At 39.8% G+C, this 27882-nt stretch overlaps 1 protein-coding gene across 5 annotated transcripts in view; it reads left to right on the plus strand.

Annotated features, from left to right (window-relative positions):
• Positions 1-258: 258 nt before the first annotated feature.
• Positions 259-27882, plus strand: part of LYN (LYN proto-oncogene, Src family tyrosine kinase) — a 49991-nt gene continuing 22367 nt past the window's right edge. Inside the window, exons 1-8 of one of the 5 annotated variants that reach the window (XM_051771900.1) lie at positions 259-432; positions 22234-22370; positions 23634-23682; positions 23775-23880; positions 24353-24451; positions 24557-24660; positions 26084-26233; positions 27514-27666. In XM_051771900.1, the coding sequence (XP_051627860.1) occupies positions 22239-22370; positions 23634-23682; positions 23775-23880; positions 24353-24451; positions 24557-24660; positions 26084-26233; positions 27514-27666 (793 nt within the window). In that variant the 5' untranslated portion in view covers positions 259-432; positions 22234-22238. The other 4 variants (XM_051771877.1, XM_051771894.1, XM_051771885.1 and 1 more) reach the window with 4 other exon arrangements.

Genomic DNA, 27882 nt, shown 5'->3' on the forward strand with positions numbered 1-27882 from the left:
GGCACACAGGCGCTCGCTCCCCTGCGGCAGCGCGGGAAGGGCATATCCCGCATCCCTTGCCCCACCTCGTCCCCATCACAGCCCCCCCTCGGCGCGGCGCTCCCTTCTCCAGCCGGAGGAGCTGCGCCTGCCTCCCCGCCCGGAGCCGCCGAGCCCGGGCCGGGGCCGCCCCCCGCTCTGCCCCTCTCCGCGCTCTCCCCTCGCAGCCCCGCATGCAAATGTTCCGCGGCAGCAGGAAGTCACCCGGCGGGCCGTGAGCCAACCGCGGGCCGGGCGAGGCTCCTGCCCGGCCGTTCCCGTCTCCCGGCCGGCGGGGCAGCAGCGCCGCGCCCCGCCCGCACGCCCAGAGCAGCGCGCCGGGACCCCCCGCTCCGCGCCCCGGCGCTCACCGCGGAGTTCGCTCGCTGCCGCTCAACTTGCGCACCAGGGAAAGTAAGTGCCTTCCCCCGGGAGCGGCGAGGGGCAGCGGTGCCGGCTCTCCCCGCCTCACCCGCGGGGGTGCTGCGGGCAGGAGCGGGGGGTGCCCGCCCCGCTGCCTCCGTGCCCCCGCCCCGGCACGGCACGGGAGTACCAGGCGCTTTCCGGGAGGGTTACCCTCGCTCCTGCCCCCGCGAGGAGGTGCCGCTGCCGCCCGACCTTCCCGGTAGGACTGGATGGGGTCTTAAGGGAAATACTGCATTTGGGATAAAATAATCATTCTCAGAAGCATGGTTTATCTCATACCCCTTTGCCTGTCTTCTGCTGTGGTCTGGAGAGCTCGGGAGCTTTCGGGCTGTTTCGTGCCGGGAAGCGTGTGAAATTAGCTGATCATAGTCTGCAGTCGGCGTTTCAAGCCAAAGCGATAGCCTTGGCTGAGGTGAGGTGGTTCCTGGGTATCCCTTGTTACACTGCTTTTTTCTAGGAGAGTAATTCCTGATGTGTCTTCCAAGCTAAAGCTGCTTCCTCTTAACTGTACGTTCAAATGTGCTTCGAATTAAAGGACAGATGAGAAAATGGTACTGTGATATTTGGTGCTTGGTGTTTCTTGCAGACTACTATTGTAATGGTACTGTGTGCCTAAGGAATGATCTAGAGGAGTTTTCTCCTAGCAATTTTAGTTTAGGAACTGATGTCATACCTTCAGTAAAGCAGTAAAGAGTTGCTGTTGAAATTGCATCTTTCTAGTGTTTGCAGTGAATGCCTTAGCAAGAACTCCTTCTGTTGCCTTGCTCCCTTCTGTTGGCACTAAAGACCAAAGGGATTAACATTTAAAACTTGTTTAACCAGATCATATTCCTGTGGGTATACATAGAGAGCACAAAGCTGGTTTCATCAATATACCATCCCCTGCCTTTAGTTCCCACCTTTGAAAAAAGAGAAACAGTCTGATCGATCTTAATGTATTTTAGCACATTGTAATACAAATTGGAAATTACATTTTTTTAGCTTGATCCCATAAAGTTGCTGTAATACTTTTGTAATTTAGAAACATTAATGTTAGTTGCAAGTATCTGTAAAGTACAAGTGCCACGTTGATAAGTCTGCACTCATCATAATATCATTGTAGAGTTGCTAAACCAAAAAGCGGAAGATTTGTGTTGAGAAATTACAAAACTATGTTGGGGAAATGTAGCTCAGTTTTACCAACAGGAGAGTCAAATTGTGTTTGTGTGAATTGTTTCCCACTCAGCATTGAGGGCAGAGTACGTGTTACTTATCTTTTATGTGTCGAGACTTTTTATCTTTTTAATAGGCACTATCAACAACACTCAAAGTATGGATGAGAAAAAATTAGTAGTTTTCTCTGAAAAAGTAGCAACAGGCTAAAAATCAGTTAGATACTGTTAATAGGATGTTATGAAATCTTGGGCAATGATTGAAATTAATGAACTCTGAGATCAATAGATTTCTCATTCTATGGATCTCTTCTGAGATTTATAGCATTTTTCTTTCTCCATTTCAGCTTTGTGAGCTACAGAGTAGTTAGAAAAGAATCCTTGATTTAATAACATAAAAATCTATTTTAATTATGTGTTGTTGAGATATATTATTTTTTTAAGCATGATGATATAGAATGATCATCTTTGTACAGTAGCTGGCAGATTTGAAGCTAATCTTTTCTCTATTTTTGAGTAAATAAGGGTTTTTTCCTAAATAAATATACAGAGGACAAGGTAAAGTTTAGGCCTTTTCTTATAAGTCCCTTGACCAGTGGAGTTGTGCAATGACTCTTTCTGACAAGGCAATGAATTGTGAAACTTTCCAGTACAAAGTTAAACCCTGTTCCCTTTAAAATGTTTAGTATTCCGGGATTTAATGTTACCCTTTCAAGAGAGTTTCTATAAATGTGAAATTATTCCTTGCATGTATTTATGAATATATAAGTATTTATGAATGTGCAAGTAACTATTTCATAATACTTCCTCCTTCCGATTTATCTGTGTACTTGAAGTAACCTATCTTCCTATGGCCTTATCGACTCCTGTAAGCTTAATGGCATCATAGAACAGCAAGTGTTGCGGAAAGCAATTCCTAAAACAGGCAATGAAAAAAAGTCCAAAGTCCTCCTGGACTTGGACTTCGGTTAAGATCAGCTTAGTACCTGATCTTCAGTGGGGTATCTCAAAAGGCCAGAGACGCTACATCTGGCCCTTCTTGTGGTGCACATCAGGGAGCAACATTTGACCTCCACGTAGTTATTTGGGAAAGTTTAAGAATTGCTTTCTTTAATCTCAGATGTGATTCTATTTCTGTCACATAAAGGAGATGTTTGTGTGCCTATACGTTACTTGGAACCTTAATGGGAGTCTTTGAGGTTTTGGGATGAACACATGTTGACCATGAACCAATTTTTATTTTTGTTAAAGGGCTAGGTGATCTGGGGAGGGGATGAGATCTCTCCTCCTTTCCATATGTGCATATTCGGAGGCACTGAGCGACTTTATTTCTTCACTGTTGGGGTTTAGGGAGCCCTTTGCAAAACTAAATGAATGCAGAAGACAAGTAGATAGGGCATGAATGAATAAATAAATAAAGGCACGGGGTGGGCATTAGGTGTAGACTAGGATTTCTAGCATTCTGCTGTAGTAGCATGGCTGTACACAGAGGTGTACCTCTGCAGCAATAGGGATCCCTGAAGGATGTGAGCTGTAATGTGCTAATGCAAGGGATAGGAGGAGAATCCGTGGGCTGGGGATCCTGAGGACTGTGTGAGCTTTGTATGTGGGGGGTGATACTTCCTTTTGAAGCTATGGAGCCGAGTGTGTAAATAATTACACCAAACCATGTGGCTCTGTTAAGTAGTATTTATTATAATTTTACCCCTTTAGGATTTCCATCAGAAGAACAGCTTTATTCTGTAGAAGCAGCAGTTGCTCATCTGAGAATTGGGATTTTTCTCCTGCAGATCATATTCCTACTTCCTTTTTTTCCCATTTATTTCTCTCCCGTCTTTCATGAGAATGCAAGAGTGCTACAGATGGTATAGAGAGAAAGGCTTAGAGACTTGCTAAGCCATACCACAGGAAACTATGTAGATAAAAAATGCAAAATTACATTCGTATGAAAACAGTCTTTAGTGACGCATATATAGGGAGAAGGAGACTGCTGCCCTATAAACAGTAATGGTACATTCTCAAATAAATTAACATCTACTGATAAAAGACAAATGCAATGTAACTGTCCTTAGTGTGACTGTTCCTAGTTTAAACTTTATTGTCCTTCAGGGAAGGATGGAAAGGTCTGTGCTTTCATATTTATTTTTGCCTGATTCAAATACATTTCCTGTTGACATTGTCATTAAATGCTGTAATTTCCGAGACTGAATCACTCACATTTGTGTTCAGCATCTTTCCTGAAAAATGTGGGTTCATGGAACAAAACGCTAAGACAGGATTATTCTTGTCCTGGACGCATTTCCTCCAAATATTTATGAGATACTTGTATTTGTTGTATGCCCTAAAGAAATACTCATAGAGGTAAATAGATCAGTTATTTTTGTCAGCCAAACATCAGAAGAGAGAGGGTATTTTGGTAGTAACACTTTGCTGGGAGAGAAGGACAAGACCAGGGAAGGGTGGAGGGGGTAGTGGTTAGATCGCATTTCTCTGAAGGGAAAAAAGGGTAGATTAGTACCATTCAGGCCAGCAATTGCTCTCCCTTAGGTCAGCTTCACCTATCTTTTTCAAACTGCTGGCATCTTAAGTATCTACAATTGGTTCCTGTGTTTGCACAGTGTCCTATCTTACTTCTTCAGTTCGAAGGACTCAAATGATAAACAGTCTGAACAAAGTGTCCTTCTTCCTCTATGGTCTCTGCTGCATGAGGCACGAGGCTACTTCTTCCTGTGGCTGATATGTTGTAGAAATTGCTACTTTAATTTGCAAAGGCCAGCTGTGATAGGAAATAGTGCAGTCTTAGACTGGAAAATGTGATAGCTCACCACAGGGGCTGAAGTATGGGATGCAGCTACTCTTCTGGAATGGCAATTTTTGTAGTTTTCTCTGTTTTAGCGGGCTGCTCTAAGTATGGAAATGATAAAAGTTTGGAGGGAATGGATTCCCTCTGAGATGTGTTTTTAACTATTCCTTTGTTGGTTTAACAGAAAGCTGTTTCAGGAAGTTCATCAACAAAAACAATCTGTTAAGTCAGCTTTTTGATGTGGCATCTACAGTATATTGCTTTGCCTTTCATGTTTCCTTCATTAATTTGTATATAGGTGTATACAAACCTGTTCAATAATTTTTTTTAATTAATTACTCAGGTTTTATCTCAGATGTTAGTGCAGAAGTATATTTGTCTACTAAGCAGGTTTGTTCTTTCCACATATGACTGTACTAGGGGCTTAGAACAAAATTAATATCAAAAGCTAAAGAATATGTCTGAGTGAATTCCTGTGTAATGATAACACATTTATAAATCAGTAGGTCTGACCTATGACTAGGTTTCACTCTATTCAGACAAAGAAAATATTTCCTGGTGGTATCAACTGAGTAGGGAAAGGTCTGGATAGTACCACATCTATTGAATGTATTGAAATTGCTTGCTTGAGTATCCATTGCCAGCATTGTGAGGCTTACGTTCATTAGGTGTAGTGGAGACAAAATGGTTTTCTCCAGGGCAGCCCCAGCCTTACCAGGTGTTTTGATGGGATTTTTAAAACCCTTCAGTAAGTGCTAAATGCCCTGGGGTATCTGTGATTCAGGTCTGGGTGGACAAGAGCTGGAGGACCAGTGTTAAGTGGTTGCCAGAGATGGTGTCAGTGTCACTGAGGAAGTGAAAGTTTTTGGTAAACACACAGGAAGGGGATGGGCAGGAGAAAGAGGAAATCCTATATTGGATGTTTTATGTGCAACTTGTTCAAAATACATTGCGAGAGTCATTTGAATGTGCTGTTGTGGCGTAGCAGAATGTGCAAATGGGATTGAAAGTACATTTTTGTAACTTCAGACCTACCATTGCAAAAGATCTGCTAAACTGTGCAAAGGCTAGAGAGAAGCATAACAGACCATGAGGGATGTAGGAAAACTTGCCTTTTAAGCAATTCTTCTGCCGTATTGCTGGTGTGGCACTTTGTCTTCCTTTTTCTGTCCAGCTGTATTTGGATTGGCTTCAAGAGAGATTGCAGCCACTGTCCTGACACCAGTGGAGGAGCACCAAGCCATACTGAGGTGAACACTAAGCCCATTTCTCTTGGGATGTAGATGGCCTGATTGATAGTTTCTGCTAGGCATGCAGTAGATAGCAGTATTTCCACTAAGCCTGACAACTTGTCTCTTCTGAAAATCCCCTGCTAAATTTCCTTGGAAGCAGTTCCCATCCCTCTGCCGCAATGCTTGCCAGTGTTTCTGAAAAGGTCCTAGACCCATACTGCTTCAAATGCCTTCATCAGTAATAATGTGCTGTTTGTTTGGGGCTTTTTCTCCCCAGTTTCCCTGAAAAACCCATGTTTCAGTCTTTACCCCGCTGTAGCAGTACTCCCTACTGCTGTTTCCTTTATTGCTTCTCCCATCATTCTTTTATTTTGCCAACATAATTTTGCTGTTTCTTTCTCTCCGGCTTTGTCATCAGGACTGTCAGTGGTGTAAACTGTATGTTTCATCTCTTGGTTTAGATGTCTGTAGGAAATTTTCATTTCCCCTTCTAGTAGAGTAAGCCTCAGATCCTTTCATAATCCAATTATCATTTGTAATCCATTCATGCTACCTTATTAGGGAATATGTGCCCAGAAATATATAACCTCAGCTTCATGAAGAAGTCTGGTGGAGTGCCAACCTGGCAGTACTGACATGGTCTTCAAAGTGTTTTAAGAAGGCTGTGCCTCCGTAAAGGGCAGCTTTGTACTTCTGTAGATGGTCAACAAGAGTTGACCAACTTCTATCTAGAGTACAGTTTATGTGTAGGTACAATCTGTTCTTAGAGACTACTGCTGTTTGCACATCTGATTTAAAACAGTGACCTCAACCTGACTTGAAATGGGTTAGTTTCTGCTATGAAAATGGTCAGTGAGGATTGTCTGTTGTCCCTTTGTCTGCCCTTCTGTAATGTTGTTTGACCTTCTCTGGTCAAGTTTCATTTCTGTCGCACGCAGGTTTTTCTGTGCTGCGTAGTGGCACATGGAAAAGGTTTCTGAGCCAGCGTTGACTCTCCATGTAAACATGTCTGGTTCAGTGAAGCAGAATGTGGATTTACCAGCATGTGTGCTGGCCTGAAGAAGAAACCAAGGCTTGGCGTTGTGGGGGTGTGGTGCTAAGACAACAGCTCTTGCTCCAGGATCTTGCTGTTCTCCTTGGTGTTGGTGTGCTGAACACTGAACCCACAGAAAGTGAAACTTAAGAAACTTAGCTTTGAGAAGGCAGTGCAAGTTGCACTAGCAGAAAAGAGGTTTGGCTGGTGGAGTGAACAAGTGGGACGAATATGCTTCAAGTGAGATACTTCTGCTCTTGATGGAGCATTTAAGCAGGGTTGAGGGCATTGGATACGAGTGTAAAAAAATGGAAAGCTCAGCATTTGAGCAGTTGATTAAAATCAGAGATCAGAACAGTATTCTCTTCTGTAATGTATTTGACTAGGTTTAGATGGGTGAAAGGTCCTTTTCCTTACTCCTGCAATAAACAAAAATATCAAGATGGTTGGTATGGTACGACACAGGAAAGAAATTTCTCCCTTGAGGACAGAATACAATTTCAATGATGTGACTGTATTGTTTATTATAGGTTCTGTATCTTGTCATACTGACTGAGAATATATGCTTTCCTAGGGTATATTCTCTTCCTATTAGTTATCATCCTTTGCATTTGATTGGTTTTTCTCATTTTATCTCTCTACTTCTGCAGTCTTCTTGCTTCATTTATTTCTCAGCATTAAGCCCAATTCTGACTTCTTAGGGATTTTGGCCTCTTCTCCTGCACCTTTTATTATATGTTTTGTGTTGTCCTGAGAACTTCCTGTGCGTGTCCAAACAATGAAGGAGTCTTATTGGTTTTTTCAAGTATTTTCTTTGCACAATGCTTAATACTGTGGAATTCAAGTGTAAGTTGTGGACTCATTACTGTCCTCCTGAAACAAAATTGGATAACCATTGTGAACACTGATTTGTTCTTAGTTCTTGCTTTGAAAGTTAGCTGTGTGGACTGTGAGTGCTGAAGTCACAAATAAACATTTGGGCTTGTGCACAATCTAAGATAGTTTTTTAAAGTACAGTATAACCACATGTCCTGCCTATGAGCTATATACCTGATACGTGAAGTTACAGAGGTTATAAACTTTAATGAGCAGCCAGTATGGTTGTAATAATAGTGCTGTGAAATTCTTCCAGTCTGCAGTATGAGTGTGAAAATTATATTCATGGACCTCCAGTTTACTGTGAGTTTAAATCTGCCAAAATTATCATGCGTGCTGGCCTACTCTTTAAGGTCCGTGTCCTGCCCTTTGTGCAGACAGTCCTGATGTGAGTCTCTCGAGGTCTGTAGGGGTCATACAAGCCATGTGCTGCCACTTACAGGATCAGAACCTGGTTCAGTGGAACTGGCTATGGTTGTAACTGCTAGGTCTTCATCTGCTATCAAGTGCAAGGCTCTTGGCCATTCAGCAGGACTAGAAGCAACAGAAAATACTAAATCCTGTGCAATCCAGTAATGATATATCGTGAATACAGAAAGGTTTGTTGTTTTTAGAGGGTGGAAACAAGAAATGTCCAGACAAAGTCAAAATAGTAGCAGAGGTCAAGGTGTTAGTCTGTTTTTGAAAATGCAATAAATTGTGTTGAGAATATGCAACATGCTTCTTCAAGTCAGTTCTCTATTGAGATCTTCTATTTAGTATAGAATAACTTCTCCCAAATGTAAAAGAACTTCAATCAAGTAATACACTTGCACAGCTATTGTCCTGGTAATTTGGTGAACTATGTTCATTCTTGCCCTTGAGGGAGATCATCTGCAAAAACATACATGTGTTTAAAATCGAGGGTCTCCAGGTCTTCCTTATAAAGTTTGAAGCTGGAACCGTCAACTGAATTATCAGACCAGCTATTCACAACCCTTCCTCAAAGAGAGTTCCCAGATTCTCACTCTCACTCCTCTGTGAAAACGGAAAGAATGTAAAATATTTTAAATTTTGGTTAACTTTAGAGAAACTTCTTATTCATGCTCAGATGTGCAACAAATGTGAAAAACATGCTTAGAAAATTGGATGTGAATTCTTATTCATGTTCATTCAGTGACATATTTCCTTCAATGACATATTTCTTTTTACACTCTTACTGTCACCCCAGCTTGAACATGTAGTTTACAAGACTTTAGTTAGAGTATGATTGTGACTTTCAGACCTGAATTGATGAAAGTTTGCTGTCCCTTTGGATATGTTTGGTAGACTTCAGTGAAGTGTACCTGTATCTGTTTAAAAAAAAAACCCAATGTCAAGGACTTCAACTAAAAACATTCAAAAATTGCTTATCAAATAGTTCATTTAGTTCTATTTATCATGTTTGCAGCAAACTATTGGTTCAGATGATATCCTTTGGTGCCTCTGCATGTGTACCAAATTGCAACAGTTGCTTGAAACAGTTTACTAAGCTGGGCCAGAAATCAACTGGTACATTCCTGGTTTAGGAAGGAATATAATTAACACAGAATTTAAAATTAAGTAAAATAAACAAGTTAGGAATAGACTTTTGTGAAGAGCCAGAACCTGGAGGATGTTCTTGCACCTTTGAAGTTAGGGGAGGTTCTGCTACTTAAGATCAGTGAGAACAAGACAAGGTGGTTCCTCCCAAGGATACTTACACAGTTAGTACTGAATGTTGTTCTAGTATCCCTGTAAAGATGAAATGGCACAGAATTTCATTTCTACTAGTGTAATTTACTGGCACCAGATTTGACACTGTCTGATTTATTTTTTTTTTTCAAGAACTGTGGCAACTTCCTCTTGTGACTTAAGAAAACTTGTCCTAGGTTTGCAAACTTCCAGGAGGAAGTGAGCTCTGAGTGTTAGCTCATGTCAGCATGAAGGATTTAACCCCAAATTTTCATCTGAGCATGGAATTCATTCTTGAGTCCGTGTTACATACCCCAGTGTAATGTCCTGTGTTTCAGGAGGGTTCTTCTGTGTATATCTAGTGCTGTACGGCTAATGAAATACAATACAGTCTGCTGGAGAAGTAAGTGTATATTGGTGTTTGAAATAGTGAAAAAAAAATTCTTTCTTTTGTGAATGTCAGTGCTTTGGACGTGCTCAAGACATTAGATGATGCTATTATAGCGAATGCTATGTTTTAGTTGCAAGTTTGGTCATGAGTAGATAATCAGCATTCAAAAATGGAGGTGACAGCAGCTGAAGAAGCTCTCTGACCAATGGAGCGGGATGATAAATGCAGCACGGTGCAAAATAATATGAGTTACAAAAGGACTAGGCTATTAGGAGCCATAGTTAGGATCCATTGACACAGAAGTCATTCTGCACTGATTTAGTCATAACTGACGTAATCCATATTGAAAGCAAATTGTAGAATGCATAAAACCAGGTAGGTTTATAATAATTGATTTATTCCCTGGTTACGTAGTTACCGGAATTTGAAAAAACAAAACCTAAAATACATTGTTGTTCTGGTCCCCATTTCTCTCTTTTATTAACACACTGAAAACAGAAGATGAACCCAAAGGAGAAGTGTTATACTTTCTATGAGGCCACCCTCAAAACCTTCATCGGGGCTTGCTGTCTGTGTATTTGCTGCCATCCATCATGTTTTGATTGGCTAGTTGAGGGATTTGGACAGACTGGATCGATGGGTTGAGGCCAATTGTATGAGATTCAACAAGGCCAAATGCCGGGTGCTGCCCTTGGGTCACAACAACCCCATGCAGCACTACAGGGTGGGGGCAATGTGGCTGGAGCACTGTCTGGCAGAAAAGGACCTGGGGGTGCTGGACGACAGCTGCTGACCGTGAGCCAGCACTGTGCTCACGTGACTAAGAAGGCCAATGGCATCCTGACTTGTATCCAAAACAGTGTGGCCAGCAGGACCAGAGAAGTGATCATCCCACTGTACATGACACCAGTGAGGCTGCACCTCAGGTCCTGTGTTCAGTTCTGGGCCCCTCACTACAGGAAAGACATTGAGGTGCTGGAGTGTGTCCAGAGAAGGTCAACAAAGCTGGTTGCTCCAAAGGGATTGGAGCATAAATCTGATCAAGAGCGGCATAGGGAGCTGGGGTTGTTTAGTCTGGAGAAAGGAGGCTCAGGGGAGACCTTATCACTCTCTGTAACTACTGAAAAGGAGGTTGTATGAAGTAGGGGTGGGTCTCTTCTTCCAAACTACAAGAGGAAATTGGCTCAAGTTGTGCCAGGGGAGACTTAGATTGGATATTAGGAAAAATTTCCGAACTGAAAAAGTGGTCAGGTGTTAGAACAGGCTGCCTAGGGCAGTGTTAGACTCTCCATCCCTGGAGGCATTCAAAATACCTCTAAATGTGGCACTTGGGGACATGGTTTGGACTCAATGATGTCAGAGGTCTTTTCCAACCTTAACAGTTCTATGATTCTATGTTGTGATAATTTCAAGGTCTTCATGATCTTTGCATTCTGTTTACAGTGTAGCAGTGGGTTTGAATTACAGGCATACCTCAAAGCAAGAGAACACATCTGCAAAATACTCTTTGTTGCCAGCAGCATCTTTAACTAGTTGAAGGCCGCATTCATAAATAACCATCCTCTCCCTTTAGTCATAGTAACTATTAATATTCACTCAACAAATGTCCTGTCAATACATTTGTCCAGGCATGTGGATGTTGAGCATTATGCTCCCTTGCTTGAATGAGACAAAGGTTTCAAGTATCAGCTGCTACCTGCAAATATACCTTCCTTTTGCACCTTCTGGAGAGGGCAGACAGAGTAACAAATTTCAGCTGAAGAGCTAGTTGGAGAACAGCCTGGTGATGATTCCCCAAACTCACTGTACGTTAGCAAGTTGCTCGCTTCGTCCCTTGTTGTCTTCTGAGTCCCAGTGTAAACAAGGAGAAGCTCTTGTTTCTCTTTCATATGTCACGTGGTAAATGCAGACATGGGGTACTGCACGTGCAGGACCACTTGTTCCTTAGGGTAGTTTGTTTGTGTGGCTGTGCCTTTGGTTCAAGTACATTGATCAGTGTACTGAAATCAACACCTGAGTAAACCCACCATGGGTAGTGAACCAGGCCTTTTGGACTGATGTAGAAGCCCTTGTTGCACTCCTCTCAACTACACCTTGTTTTGAGAGGCAAAGTGTTTGTGTGTGAAGAAGGGGAGGGCAGAGAACTAGGAAAGTACCTCTGGGAGTGAAGAAGGATAGTTCCGAGATCTGCATTCTCCAAAGAAGCAGCGTGAAGCTTGTCCTATCCTTCTGTCACATCATTTGTCATGAGAATGAAGACCTTTGGGCTACTCCCGGACCTCACTCCAACCCCCTGTTGATTTAAGGGTAGTTTCATGTTTTCCTATGCCACAGTTACTGCTCTAGTTGTTAAAAAGGGAGGAGAGAAGGATCCTCATCCTGGTGGTAGACATGAACATACGTAAAGCTCAGGGCAAATACTAGACTACTGAAACTTTAGCACACTGCCACTATTGGCCAAAATGATCATTTTAAATCTGAAAAAAAATTTATGTGAGTCATAGATACACTCGGCTTGGAATGTAGACATAGTCCTTGGGGTTTGCTAGCTGGAGTGACACACTTCCTAATAGTTAGGAAAAATGTTGATCCTCTTCAGTGTAGTGGTTTGGCCAAATTCTCTTTTGGAAATGCATATTTGATTATATGGAGCTGCTGTTTGTCATTACTGAGTGTTTTTACGAGTCAAGAAAATGACATTTTTACTTATAGTTTGCATGGCACTTTTAAGTCTTTAAAGTATTTTGGGAACCTTCACTTTAAGTTGGTTAACATATTGGTACAGTTTTTCTGTTCCATGTCATATGATCCTTTCCAAGAATTTGATAGAGGTATTTATTCTGTTAGGTCAAACTAAGATGTTATTTGACCTTTTCCCCTATCTTCAAAAGATATAGTGCAGTGGAAAAAAGCTGAGGAAATGGAAGATGTGGTTGCCTGAGGGCTGGCAAAGTGAATTAATTCATTGTTGATATTGATTCAAAATTCTGGAGGATGCAGTTGAGGCAAATGATTGTAATAAAATGAAGAGAGTATTATAAGGTCAGAAAACAGATGTTAGTTTAATGTAAGACTTGTTTTAAAATTAATGCCAAAAATACTGACTACATGAATCTGAAACATTTTTATACTATATAAAGTCTATTATACAATGTTAACAAAATTACAGTCTTGTGTGAACTAACTTTCTTGTGTTTTGGTATTTTTTTTCTTAAATTGAATAAACAAGAATCAGTAATTTGTACAAATTTGGTTTCATTTCAGTGTAATGTTTTGTTTCAGAATTTTGTTTTCATCCTTCTGAAAGCATTTTCACATTATTATACCTTTTTTTTTTTAACCACTGCCATTATTCCTGCATGAAACCAAGCTTTTAACTAATCTAGACAAAACTGTAATGGATTTACAGAAAAGTAGAGGATGCTGCTTTCTTGGTCAAACTCCCCATCCCTGTTAGAGCTACCTTTCGTGTCATCAACTATGTTGATATTTATTATATGTGTTATGCTATCATTTATGAGTTCCAACAAATATTGTGTATCATTTATCTGAGCACTGAATAAGCTTATCCTCTCCCTGGACTCTTGAAGGCAAGACAGGCAAAGGTTGGAAAGTGGATTAGTGTCACTTGAATACAGAAAAATGTTTACTTTGACTGATACAGTAAGTTTTACCAAAGCACTCCTGTTACAAAGGCTGTGCAGAGAAGTACGTAATCTGTAAACCTCCCCTGACCACACCTCATTTCTATATAGCTGTATTGGATCACTTCACACTTTGAAGTTTGAGATATGATAACTTAAGTCAGTTATTTGCCGTTTAGTATAGTAATATGCCAATTAATGTTGGTTCTTGCATCACTAAAGAACCTGGTCTAGTAAGTAAAAACAAAATAAAACAAAAAGGTATAGTATAGGAGAAAAGATTTTTGTTATGATCCAGTTGTGCTGCTCAGAATGGCTCTGCCTATCCCAGAAACACATCAATACAGCATGAGTACAGCAAATCCAGATATCTTATCTGACCAAAAGTTTCCTTATGTTCTTTTGTCAACTGTTCTTGCATCAACTGTTGGGGGATTTCTGCTGAATGACCTCTCCTGTGAAGACAGGCTGAGGTGGGGTTGTTCAGCCTAGAGAAGAGAAGGCTCCCGGGAGACCTTGGAGCAGCCTTCCAGTATCTAAAGGGAGACTACAAGAGAGCTGGAGAGGGACTTTTTACAAGAGCATGTAGTAACAGGACAAGGGGAAATGGATTCAAACTGAAAGAGAGTAGGTTTAGATTAGATATTAGGAAGAAATGTGAGAGTGGTGAGGCACTGGACCGGGTTGCCCAGTGAAGCTGTGGATGCCCCATCCCTGGAAGTGTTCTAGTCCAGGTTGGACAGGGCTCCAAGTAACCTGGTCTTGTGGAAGGTATCCTTGCTCACAGCAGGGGGCTTGGAACTAGATGATCTTTAAGGTCCTTTCCAACCCAAACCATTCTATGATTCTAATGCACAGTCCACTTCCACTATCGTTGTATGGCAGCACACCTTTTTGCCCTGTTGTAACTTGAATTCTTATTTTAGAAGTATTTAAGTTGGGAAATGGACTTGAATTATGAATGTTGCAGAGTCCTAACTCCTGATTTCAAAATGAAGGCAAATGTTGGAAAGGAAAACAGGTCACCAAAGGGTGGAGGACGTGGTGATGAGAATTTCAATGAGAACAGTAGTCAGCTTGGTAATTGATTCAAGAAAGATGTCTGCTAACCCAGTTTGGTTTAGTTGGACTGAGATATTTGTGCATTAATGTGAATCAGGGCTCTGAAGAGGAGGAGAAGAAATACTGGTGCAGGGCTTAAAATTGAGTGTTGCAGAGGAAGTAGAAATGTGATGGATTTATAACTGTAGTAGGAATGCAAGTGTTTGGGAGCATGAAGGTGATAGGATGATACTTTCTGTGACTGCTATAGGAAAGCATAAAAATTAATCTGAGATAGCATGGCCAAAGTAGAATTTGTCTTGGTCACAATTGCTAAGGAAGAAATTATGAAAGGACCTCAACAGGGTTGTGGTTCCTGTCTGCTGCACTTCCCCAAACTCTTGGCAGGACCACTGTCTGTTGCCTGTTACATTAGCATTACACTGAGACTTTTCTAAAATACTTTCATTTGCAATGAAAAAATAAGGGTCCCCTTGTGATATTAAGAGGCATTAGAAACACACAGGTGGCTGAGAATATTGTGCAGAACAAATAGTCTGGCAAAATAATGGGGAGAAATTTAATATCAGAGTGTAAGGTAATGCCACTGGAGATATGAAAGTCTGCTGTGACAACAGTTCGCCATTATGAAAAATGAGACAAACCTGAATGTCTTATTGGATCACCAAATGTTTATAAAAGGCTAGTGTGATGAAAGTGTGAAAATAATAAAGTAATTTCTGGAATATATATGCATCTTGGTAATGTATTTCTGCAGATGGAAGAAGTAATAATACTATTTGCTTCAAGGCATTGCTGAAAGTCATCTTGGAACACCTGGCCAGCTCCAGCCTCTTGTTCTTAGAGGAATGAGTTCAAAGTGGAACAGATGTAGAGAAGGGCTGCTAGGATAATCAGTGGAAGTGGAAAAGTCTGAGAGGGTTTGGTCTTTAAAGCCTAGAGAAGAAGCTGAAAAAGATGTGACTTCTTCTCAATCTCCCAAGAGGATGAAGGGCTAAATGCCGTTATTGTCCCCAAAATGTGCTTAAGACTGGGAATGATGAGACAGCTTCTAAGCCAAGTGGAATGAGATTCTGAAACCTTTCAGCAATAATATTTTGTTCTTCTGCACCATCACCCATTAACCTCTCTAAAAACGGAGCGTGGTAAACTCGCTTCTGAGCTTGTATGATGTGATTGCATTGCTCAGAACAGGTCTGCCTTTCCCAGAAAGTAATTTTTGGCCCTTTGCTCTGATCATGGGTCATAAATCTTGCTCTGATATATGTGCACCTTTGCAGTATTTGACTTAAATGAGACTAAGTTTGAGGAAATTCTACAGTAACATGCTTGTTGCAGACTTTTCCACTACAGTAGTGTTGGTTACACTACTTATTTCTCTTATTTGCCTGTTTATATAGATATGTATGTCAAAATATTATTTTAGCTTTGTCTCACCTTTTCCACAAAAAAAGATTGAAGTAGTTAAAAGAATTCCTCATTATTATTCCTTTTTTAAAAATGCTGTCACCTGGACTAGTGCTCCTCACATCACAGGAGCAATGACAGTCCACCCAGGACAAGTCTGTCCTAGTTAAACACTGAGTAGGTTCAGGTTATCCATGCTCCTTTTTATATGCATTGCAGGGAGCACGTGGTGATTTGTGCCCATGTCTCTGTGTGTGTGTGTCTGTGTATGCCATGTATATGTGTATCATATAAGGGCTAAATTCTGTTTGGGAGACATAGAGATGATATGATCCAGACCTATAGAAAATAAGCTAAAATTAAAAAGATATTAAAATACACAAGGCAAGGATTGAATGAGACGCAGATAACCATTTAGCAGAAAGGCAAGAGAAGAACAAACTGTTTAAGTTCCCCTAGCTGGTCTCAAGTGCCAAAACAAGATGTGGGAAGTGAAACATGCCCAAAATGAAAGCTGACCCGGGATTTCTGTATTTGCATGAGTCTAGTTAGATGAAAGTTACCAGACAATCAGGTCTTACAGTAAAATTTAAATGTGTACCTATAGATAATACTGTATTGTATTATTAAATAAATATATATATACACACATATTTTATATATATATGTGGTGAATTGCAGGTAAAAGAATAAAACCGAACAGAGGCAAAACTAATAATTTTTGAGACATGTAATAGGAATAGGAATCTACTTCAGTTCAGTTACTCTCCATTTTGGTTCTTTCACTTTACTGCCAACCACAGATAATTTATTTTTCTCGCTCTTATTCTCACTCTGGTCTAGTAGCAAATCTTCACTGGCGCAAATATGTGTAGAGCAGTACTGATCAGCCTTTTCTGAGCTCTACCACCTCAAGTTAAACTCCTCTGTTGGCAACTTGGCAGTTGCTTTGCCATGTGATGATAGGTCAAAATTAACCCAGGTTTCACAGGCCACTCAGAGATAGTCCTTCTCATAGTCCAGTAACAGAGGTATAGAAGATTGTGCAACACTTGGGTGCTACAGATGGTGTGGAAGAAGATCAATATAAAGTGGAGGTCAGCAGTAACAGGGAAGATAAATGAATTCCTTAAATTTAAGATTTTTCCCATTTTTTTCATGGAATAGTAAACTTGAGCAGTTGATTAAGTGATGTAGAAAGTTGGATGGGCTTCTGAGAAAGCAGGTTTTTGTGTCCCTGAGCAGAGTGGGCTTATGATTCTTCCTCCCAAGCAGTTTTAATCTAAGTTGATCACTCTGACTTTGAGACACTTCTGCTTTGACCTTGAGGGAAATGCAGAGGAGTTTCATATGCTCAGTTGTTTAGATCTGATGAAGGCATCACTATGTTACCTCTGACTTTATAACTTGTTAAGTAGCAGAAAACTAACTGGCATTAAAGGCCAGAATGAAACATCTAAAACAAAGGAGAGCAAATATATTATTTTCAATTTTTGAAAAAGGTGCTAAAAATAAAACTGTTTACACCTTTGCTCTCTAAACTGCTTTAAAGCTCCATGTGTGTTAACAGTTTTTTATATATATAGGTGTAAACGATTGCTTCCTGTTCTTTGGTTCAGAAGTTTAAATATAGAGCAACATTCAAGACTCAGAGTAAGTTGGGGGTCTTGATTAATTTTTTTCTTGTTCCTGTGCATAAGAAATTTGTGGTTTAAATGAAGAGTTTAGTCTTCATATTCAGTTGAATACAAATCTATGTACCTGTTAAAATACACATGTATATAGCCGATAAAAGCCTAAGCCATGCAGAGAATTCATGTTTAGATACATGATTATTCACCTTTTCAACAGATGTTTATTTGATAAATAGAGTTCCTTGTATACTCAGTGTTGTAGTTCTAATTATTTTAAAAGTTACTTTATTATTGGAAAAGCCAAAGTATGATCTGTGAGGATTTGAGAATCATTTTAATGAAGACATGATTTCAATCAAGAAAAGGCCAGACATGTCAGGTAGATTTTTAGGAAACTATTTCTAATGTACAACATATATACTATATATGTAACAGAATCACAAGGAAGAGAATGGCTGTGACCATAAACAAAACAAAAAATGAGATCACCTTTGTAGATGATGTAAAGGGTAACTGCCGGGAGGAAATGAAACCTCAAATGCTGCTGATGGTAGATGGACAGGGGATGGTCACATGAACCTTGACTACTTGCAGTAGAAAGTATTGTGGCTTTAGACACATTACATGGTGCTAATGTAGAAAAAGGTGGTAAAACAATAATATTCTGGAGACAGACAGCAGCTTTTAACCCTGGAAAAATGTTTAACTTCTGACTTCTGCTCCCTGTGATCCATTTTGGAAATATGACTCGTGTTGCTGTAGCAAGATGAAATAGGGCATTCAGAGGGAAAATTGAAGGTAAATGTCTCGTAGACATCAAAATCGATGTCTGTGGAACAACCTGCTGCAGAGGCTCTGTATGATGGTGCTTATGGATACCCCTGGGGCTTTTTGAAGTGTACCTCAACTTAGATACTTGTTGCCATGCTGCAGCTCTTGACCCAAGTACTTGTCTTTACCTTTTAGCCATGAAATACAGTATGCTCTTTGTTAGAAGAGAAGCTGTTACTTTTTTAGATATCTGTTTATAAAGATTAGCAGCTGTGTTAAGTAGAGTTTCTTTTAATTCAGTGTTTATCTTTCATGTCTAGTTGTGTGGACAGGGCAATAAATGAAAAGCAGGGATGAAAAGTAGTGTCTCCTGTATTGCAAAAGTGTTGGAATGGGAAACATCTGAGTAGGGACTGACAGCATTTTCTCTGTTGTCCAAATTATTTTTGTCTCTGACGAACAATAATGTACTTTTATTTGTGATGATGCTGTGCTGTCTGTATTGCTCTTTGCTTACTGTATTCTCTGTCTCTTTATATATCTGCACAAAACACTTCCTTGATACTCCTTGTGATATGGCAACAGAGCGCTATGCAAATGAACATTTTACACCTAGTGAAATATTTTATTTATGCATGAATGTACTCCCCCCCTTCAGATTTTTCTTATGACTACTGTATAAGCTAAGATAGATGTACACTGCAAACAGATTTTATATTTCAGGGTTTCTTTTTTTGTATGGGTAATTTGCTAGGGTAGAATGTTTAGAAAGATAACTTTGGCAATGATATAATATTCTGAATTTTGAATATTTACAGTGGGTGTTGACTGAAACCCTCCGATCAGTGTCTGCTCTTCATAGTAGCCCTATGAATCTTTACATTGATACCACTCTCAAAAACCTGGAAAAGGCCCAGATCAGTTTTCAGTATAAAAATCTATCATACTGTGCTGGAAACAAATACATCTGTCACTGCAGGTGAACTGGGCAGTGAAGCTTTTGAAACCAGTACAGTTACATTTCTTCACTGAACAGAAGCTTTTGAAACCAGTACAGTTACATTTGCTTTGGGTGTAGGACTAATGTAACAGAATTTTGGATGTGCAGTCTGGAACCCGGTGCACCTAGCTTTACAAAGGTCTAGCATGTACAGAAATATAAAATCCTGTGGCCTTTGAAGAGTTCAAAAGTGTTTCGTTTCACACTATCAAAAGAACGTGTCCTCATTGATCCAGTTTTGACTGCTTAGAAACTATTTTTCAACTCTATTTGTGCTTTGTCTCCATTGCCTGCCTATACTTGTTTAGAACGGGACTGCTTTAGGAGGTTACCTTTAGGTAAACCCTTGATATCAACTTGCTCCTACTTAATGTTCAGTCCTTGGGACTGTACTATAGTAAGGGTACAGTCAGCCCCATTGAACCAGCTGTGGGCTTCAGCATTAACTGTTGGGGCTATTTGCTAATGCAGAACTAGCTAAATTCTCTGAGGACTGTGGAGTTTCATCTCTATGAGGAAAAGAAGCCATTAAAAACAGTGCTTCATGATGAGGCTCAGGATCTTCTCTTTGTTGGAAGCCATCACATATGTTATCTCACATACTGTATTTGTGTGATTTCACGTGACATTAAGTAGACTTCTGTGTGCTTATGAAGCACCTGCACATAGGCATGACAGATCTGTTATTGTTACTCTCATGAACAAATGATAACCTTGAGCTTATCAGCACAGCCTCACAGCAGTCTTAAGTTTGTGTGCTTTAAGCTGCAGAAAAAAAATCTGAGTAAAAATACTCCTCTCTGGGTCTACACCAGCACTGAGCACAATGCAGTCTTTAAAGATATGTTCAGCTTTCTTACAGGAATAGAAAGGACTTTTGGAAAGGACTTTTTGGCTGACAACTTAGATCAAATTACCTTATGTCCTCCACTTTAGCTGTTCTGTAGAAGCAGAACTATTCAAGAGCAAAAAGGTTAGCCTTTAGGTGGATAAATACCTGATCTTGCAGATACAGCAGGTAATTAAACACTGGGCTTCCTGATATCTAGGGTGAGCTTGCAAACACCAGTCTGCCTCTGGGTGTACAGAAATTTCCTATGAACCATTAACAACAGAACAAGAGTCATCAATATACTTACAGTTATAAATAAATAAAATAAATAAAAAATCCTTCTCAGTGTTTCAAAACAACCCATGTGGAGCTGAGAATTTGGAAAACTCTCCCAATGGGTGTTTTCACAAACTAAAATTAAGCATTAAAGATACTTGCTTCTAAGGGAAGATTCTGGCTGAAGATGCCCCCCCATGTCTTTAGATAAGTATGGTAACACTGAAGTGCTAACAGTCAAGAAGAGGAAACTGTATTCTCTGCCTGGTCAGTGCCTATTGATTTTCTGAAGGATTCCTTTTATTTTTATTTCAAGTGAAGATGAGAAGGGGTGCAGTGGGTTCTAATGGTGTTTTTAAACCAATATCACAGTTCACTGCATCACTGCTGAAACCTTATCCACCAAATCCAGGGTTTGTGGGCAATAGGTGACAGATAATTTGCAGAAATGGTAGGAAAGGAAGTACCTTCCTCTCATGTTTAGAGGAAAACGTTCTCTGGATATGTCAGTGCATCTGTCATTATGTGGTGCTTCCTCAATTGAAGGATGGGAGATTGAATAAAGGTGATATGGGAAGCTGAGACTTGCCATTTGGGACTGCTTGTTGCCTTGGTTTATTGGTATAGTCAGTTAGGATTGTGATTATCATCAATATTGTTACAAAAGCACAAGTCTTAATAAGAACTCACACCAATCTAGTTAATGTTCCTACTTGCAGGATGTGTAAGGCACCATCCCATTGAAACAGTTGTATCTGCAAGTGGGTACCTATACTACTACTTTACCTGTTTTTCTATATTTTTTATCTGAGAGATGAAGGTAAAAGTGAGATGTAATGTAGGGTGTTACAATCTGCTTTAACTTCTCCAGCTGTGTTTTAGTCACTGTTTGTTTACTTGAGCCCATATTTGCACTGAGCTCTTATTTTAAGTTTTATGTTGTTCTTCAAAGAACTGGCTTTAAAGATTAATTAGGGCAAGGGGGAGTATGACTGTGTGCCTGCAAGGGAAAATGTGACTGTGAACCTAGCATTAGAGCAGTGACCTGAAAGGAGGGAGAGAGGAAGGAAGAAGAGGTTTGAAAAGCATTCGTAGTGGATTCTTTGAAGAGTAAGTATAATTACTCTCCTCTGAGGGAGGAATGTAGAAATAATGTTGTATATATGCTTGATGAAGTACTATGTAATTACATCATGGGATCAGGAATCGGGTTCCAGTCATGCAGATGCTAACAGCTGTATCTCATCTGATTTAGCATGGATGCAGATCCTGAGAGAAGGATTATCCTTCTAAATTGTATTGGAAAAGAAATACTTGTGATTTGCCATCACTGATATACACATCGACTATTTCAGACTGCTGTAACTGGCGTGTGTGAACAAGGAGATTCATTACTGAATGTCACAATATCAGTTTGTCTGCCATGGAGCTGGGACTGCACAAGTCATCAGCTTCATGTGAGAGTGGGGATTTGAAACAAACAGAGCTCCCTGCTAGACTGGCGTCTGCAAAATGAAGTGGGGAGATACAAGCGTTGCTAGATCCAGCTGCAGTGTTCATAATTTGGATTGGAATTTCTTCCTATGTTTTCCAAAGCAGTCTTTTCTTTAAAACATACAGATAAAAGTTACCACTACAGTAATTGTGTTTTTGTTCTATCTGTTCCAAAACTCAGAGAAGTATCAGAAAGATACAATGGGTTTTGTCAGGGGAGGGTAGATTGGAGAGAAAATACAATAAAACTGAAAATGTGGAAATGGTAAATAACTATTTACTTCATATGTGGATTGAGACAAGAAGTAATTTCTTTCCTTTGCAACTGAAAAGCGCTTTCAGCATGTGTGCCTAACCTTCAGTTGTTCTTCCCATGAACTATTGTGTATGAGAAGGAAGCATGTTTTTGCTATGTAGCCCAAATGATTTCATGGGAAAGGGCTTGGTTTATGGCATAATGATTTTGTTTAATGCCTTTTTTATTCCAACAGGAAATATGGGATGTATAAAATCAAAAAGGAAAGAGAATCTGCATGGAGATGGGCTAGATTTGAAGAATCAACCAGTACGTAAAACTGAACGAACTATTTATGTGAGGGATCCAACGTCCAATAAACAGCAAAGGCCAGTAAGTAGATAGTCTCAGGGGAGAATTCCTGTAGCAAGATCAAAGCATGACTGGCATAACTTAAATTTCAATCCAAAACATGTGCATGGAAAAATTCAAATGATCATTAATCCACAATTGGGCTTTTGGAGTTCTGCAGTTCACCCTCGATGAATAAGTACTTAGGGAAATAAAAATTAAAACTTGATGATTTGCTACTTTATGTTTGTCATATTTTCTCCATGAAAACAGTAATCCTTGGCAATAGTTATATAGTTATAACTATATAACTATATAACTATAGTTATAACTATATAACTATAGTTATATAGATATAACTATGACTGTAGAAGACTGCTAGATGAATGTAAAAAAACTGCAGTAGTTTAGAACCATTTTAAAAAGCATCAGTATTGGGATTTTAATAGCTGTGGGATCCAGGTGCTGATTATTATACTTAGAGGCTGAAGTAATCATGGGCAATTCTCTACCACCTCTAGTTAACTTTCCTTTTACTCGCTGAAGGCCACTACTTGACCTTGCGTGAGGTGTGTAGGTAAGGATGGGAGGAGAGGGTGCAGTGGTGAAGGGAGCAGAGCTGTGCTGTGGGAGGAACAGGATAAGGGTACCTTCATGTGTGCTGGTATTGGAAAAGAAGGGTGCTGGGATGGGGAATAACACTGGGTACCAAGTGGTTTGCTAATTTTCAGATTGACTGGTACCTATTTTTCCCCACCTTCTCTACCGTGCTGAGGAAACTGTGTCTCCTGACTGCCCTTGTTAAGGGACCATAGTCTCTTCAGGTGTGAATGGCACCCTTCTCTCCTCTCTCACCAGCTGACACAGTGAACTCAGCATGCTCTCAGTCGATGTACACACAATACAAACTACCATTATTTTTTTTTTGATTACCCTTTTTTTTTCTTGCACACTTCCAGTGACATAACCATGCTTGTAGTTCTCTAGCATGACAGCTACGTGGTAATAACTGTCTTGTTAAAGTGCCCTACCTAAAGCCTCTTCAGCAGAAGTCTCGAAGCTGTGAACTTCATCTCCACAGCTCGTGGCCCATCTTCATGAGGTCTGAGCTGCTCAATTTAAAATCTAGTGGCGACTTACTATACTTTATATTGTAATTTGCTTTTGAAGAATGGTGGGGAAATACTGGAGCATTTCCTCTTAATTTAAGATGTGTAAGATGATACCAAAGCAACTGAATACTATGTAATTTAAGATCATCATAAAGATCTAAAACTGCTTAATTAAAGACATATTTTGTTGTAGGCAAATGCAGAAGCACAGCTATTGCCAGGACAGAGGTTTGTCAGTGAAGGTACGTTTTTATAGAAATCTTACAACTGCATGCTATGCCCATGTCAGCCTGCAAAATGATGTGAACGTTCCTTTGTCTTTCTACTTTTCTAGACACAGAGGAGCATGGAGTCATTGTAGTAGCTTTGTATCCCTATGATGGCATTCATGAAGAGGACTTGTCCTTCAAAAAAGGAGAAAAATTGAAAGTTATTGAGGAGTAAGTGTGACAGTACTGGTTGTATTGTAGATTTTCTTTGGGTTTACCTAATTCCCTCTATAATGTCTTGCTATCCTACTCATAACATAGGTCTATGAATGGTAAATGAGCTCCCTTATATATGATAATACAAATGCATGTGGAGTTGTGCCAAGTTGAATGGGACTTTGAGCAACCTGCTGTAGTGGAAGGTGTCCCTGCCCATTTCAGGGGAGTTGCAACCAGAGGATCTTAAAGGTCCCCTCCATCCCAGACTGTTCTATGGGTCTGTAATTCTCTGACTTGACAGCTGCCCTCAGTAACAGCGACCAACACTGATCCAGTGGAGCCAATGGCTTCTCAGACAGCTTGAGTTTACAGGAAAGATTATGCTTCTCTCTCCAGCACGGGCAGAGCTCTCAATACACTTTAACCTAAATAACAATATATCTTATTTTTCATTGTGAACACTACTACTGTTTCTGTTTTTCAGGCTGGGAGAATGGTGGAGAGCAAAATCTCTCACGACAAGGAAAGAAGGCTTCATTCCCAGTAACTATGTGGCTAAAGTAAACACCCTGGAAACAGAAGAGTAAGTTCTCCCAGGCTCTAAATACTGGCTAACTTCTTCACCCTGGTGGTGTATCCTTTGTGGTTGGGGAGAGAAATGGTTGTAACTCTTTGAAATACTTTTCAGATGGTTCTTCAAAGACATAACCCGAAAAGATGCTGAAAGATTACTCCTGGCTCCTGGAAATGGTCCTGGAGCTTTCCTTATCAGAGAAAGTGAAACGTTAAAAGGTAGGCTTTGGGGTGGGTTACTTTGGAATTGATATAGAGTTAAAAACACACAGTCAGTCTTCACAAAAAATGGCATCAAGTGGTGCTGGAAGTCACACTGTGTCCTATTGCGTGAATTTTCTGCAGTTCTGTAGGAGTGAGAAGGATGAGAAAACCACCAGGAAGGTAGAGAAGAGAATAACACCCAAAGCTGAGATAGGGGGGGGGAAAAATGTGATTACAGTGACAAGAAGCAGGAATGGATGAAGTGCCATCTTTTCTTGACTTAATGTTTATAACTCCTTTATTGAAAGACTCTTTACTGTACTAGTGGTTGCTGCATTCTATAGTCTTCCAGTCTGCATCCATTGCTGCAAGTTTAAATTATAGTTACTGCATAATGAAGGTTTTCACTTCTATGGTGCAGTGTGATTCTGTCCAAAAAGCTTTTAGGTAAAGTTTTGTGCTGTAGGCAGAGTGCTTTGTGCTGAAAAGCTGAGTGAATTTTCCAGGCTCTTCAGCTGGGACTTTGGAAAGAACATAGGAAGTTCTACCGCAGCCTCTGGACTCTCACAGCAGTCTGACTGGATGTTCCAACTGAGTGCTGTAACACTGCATCCTCCAGAGAAAGACGCATGAAGCCCTTCAGCAGATCATGTGTCTGCCCACTCCACAGGGTAGCTTTTTTGGCCCCCATACTGCAGGTTCTTGATTAGGTGTAGCTCTGTAATGGGCTATGTCATTGTTTCTGTGCTCTCAGATGAAGACTCCTAAATGAAGTTTTCAAAGGAAGACTCCTAAATTCTACTTAAAGCGAGGCAAAGTACCCCCACTGTCACTGGATCTGTGTGTGAGGAGAGATAAAGGGGTGAAGTGGTTTCTTATCCTTTGAAAATGAACAAGAATTGTGCGAGTAGAAGAAAGGAAGAGCGCTGTAGCTAAGGGTAGATGCTCTCCTGCCCCAGCTTAAATCCCAGCTGATGTTAGACTCCCAAGGACTAACAGATATGCTCTTCCTCTTGTATGCCTCAAGCCATCTCCAAACTATCCTTTTGTTAGTTGGCCCACAACAACCAGGGTGTTCCTTTTTTGAAATGCTGATCTCTGATTTTCAGCTTCTCTCTGAGTAGTGTGACAGCCCCGGTCTTGATTTCCCAGCCAAGCTGGGGGACTTTCTGCAAAACTGGGCATTGAATGTGGAATATAAAACTCCTGAGTTTGTTGAGTAAGATTGAAAAAGAAAGTGTCACTCTAAGCATTTTGGTGACCGGTTCAGGACTGGCTATGGGCTAACCTCCTCCTGTTGATTGCAAAATGCTTTTTGAGGAAATAAGGGAGTAAAAAGGAAAACAGACAAAATGGTGATTTTGTTAAGCTCAACCGTATGTGTGTGGGCACTGTAGACTTTTCTATCTGTTAATGATAATTTCTTCTTTATCCACAGGCAGCTATTCTCTCTCCATAAGAGACTATGATCCACAGCATGGCGATGTTATTAAGCACTACAAAATCAGGAGTCTAGACAATGGAGGATTTTACATCTCTCCAAGAATAACTTTTCCCAACATCCATGATATGATCAAACATTATCAAAGTAAGTTAAAACAATTAATTAATTACTCAATAGAATGCAGCCATTACTTCCTGGGATGGAAAATAAATGCTTTCTTCTTTTGTTTCAAAGCTTTTCATCTTTTTTTTTTTTTATTTTTTCTAAATAACTCAGGCATGCATGTTATCAAAGATAAAGTAAAACTGATTGGAACCCAAGTAATGTTGTTATCATAATCAGACCTAATGCTGTTTGTCCTGTGGCATACCATTGTGAAATAAAGACTAGTTTTATAAAACATCTCATCAAAGTTATAATGATGTGAAGCTGTAGTAAGAATTGCCTTCAATTTAAGTAAATTAATTCTGCATTTAAGAGTAAATTCTTATTGACAATTAGCAGAAATACATATAGATTTGTGAATGTCATCTTGTACCTAGTGTTGAGTGTGAAATCGTTTTTATTTTTCCTATAAATGTATTTTTTTAATCATTTTTAATGGCATTTTGAAGGAAGTAAAATTCCATAGACTTCAAAGAAAGAAAATTACACCCACACAGAATGTATACATTTATTAAAAAAAGAGGGGGGAGAGGAAGGGACAAGTTTCTACCTATGTTTTCCTGCAAAACTGGCTTTTAATTCTGCATGATCTCCTAGTGGATAGCTCCAAAATACAGGTTTTTTTTGTCTTGTAATTGGGAAGACAGAAAAGAAAAAAAAATAGGACATAAAATTACATAGTTATTTTTCAAAACCATTCTGAGGACTTGGCCATGAAATTTTTCAGAGTTGTTAGATATGTGTGCTAGTTCTTTGGCACAGCTGGAAAACCTGAGAATTATTCAACATTTATATAAAAGTTATAGCTGGTCAGTGTCTGGAGAAAAAATAAGGTTGACCTACTTAGGCTTGCATGCACATCTGTCTGAAACCATGTTGCAAGAAAATTTAATGACAAATTCAGAATACAGGTCCCAAGCCTGACTCCAGTGTGGATCTTAATCAACATACTGTTAGTAATCAGATCTGATATTGTATTTATTTGGTACCAGTTGTACTAAAACCTCTTAATAATCTGCCAGTAACCAGATGCATGTGATATTTCTTTATTAAATTTGTCTCTGAAAACCAAATTTCAGATCAGAGGCACTTAAAGTTATGTGAAAGCACCAGGAAGGCTACATTCTAATCACAGCATCCGATTATTTTGGCATTATTTGAGGTAGTGCACACCTATAATTAAGAGATGTTTGTCTCAAGTCATGACTCACAGAAGTGTAATGTATTTTGTATTTTCTTTTTTTTTCTTTGAAAACCAGAGCAATCAGATGGTTTATGTAGAAAGCTGGAAAAAGCTTGTATTAGTCCCAAACCTCAAAAACCATGGGATAAAGATGCGTGGGAAATTCCACGGGAATCGATTAAATTAGTGAAGAAACTTGGAGCTGGTCAGTTTGGAGAAGTCTGGATGGGTAAGTTTATTCTTTTGAAATAAGTATTAAACTCTGAAAGAAGTGTCATTTCGGAGTCATTCAAAAATGTAGTGGACATGAACCTGGTCCGATATACTTGTAAAACAGCCAAATTAGGTCCAGAATATGTCTTCTTGTGAGGAGAGAGGGTTTGTAAAAGAGGGTAGATACCTGACAAATAAGTGGAATAAATCCTTTTGGAGTCTTTTAAAGGGA

This window comes from Manacus candei, unplaced genomic scaffold (genome assembly GCF_025592945.1).
Source record: "Manacus candei isolate 608988 ecotype Guabito, Panama unplaced genomic scaffold, ASM2559294v1 h1tg000008l, whole genome shotgun sequence".
Taxonomy (NCBI): domain Eukaryota; kingdom Metazoa; phylum Chordata; class Aves; order Passeriformes; family Pipridae; genus Manacus; species Manacus candei.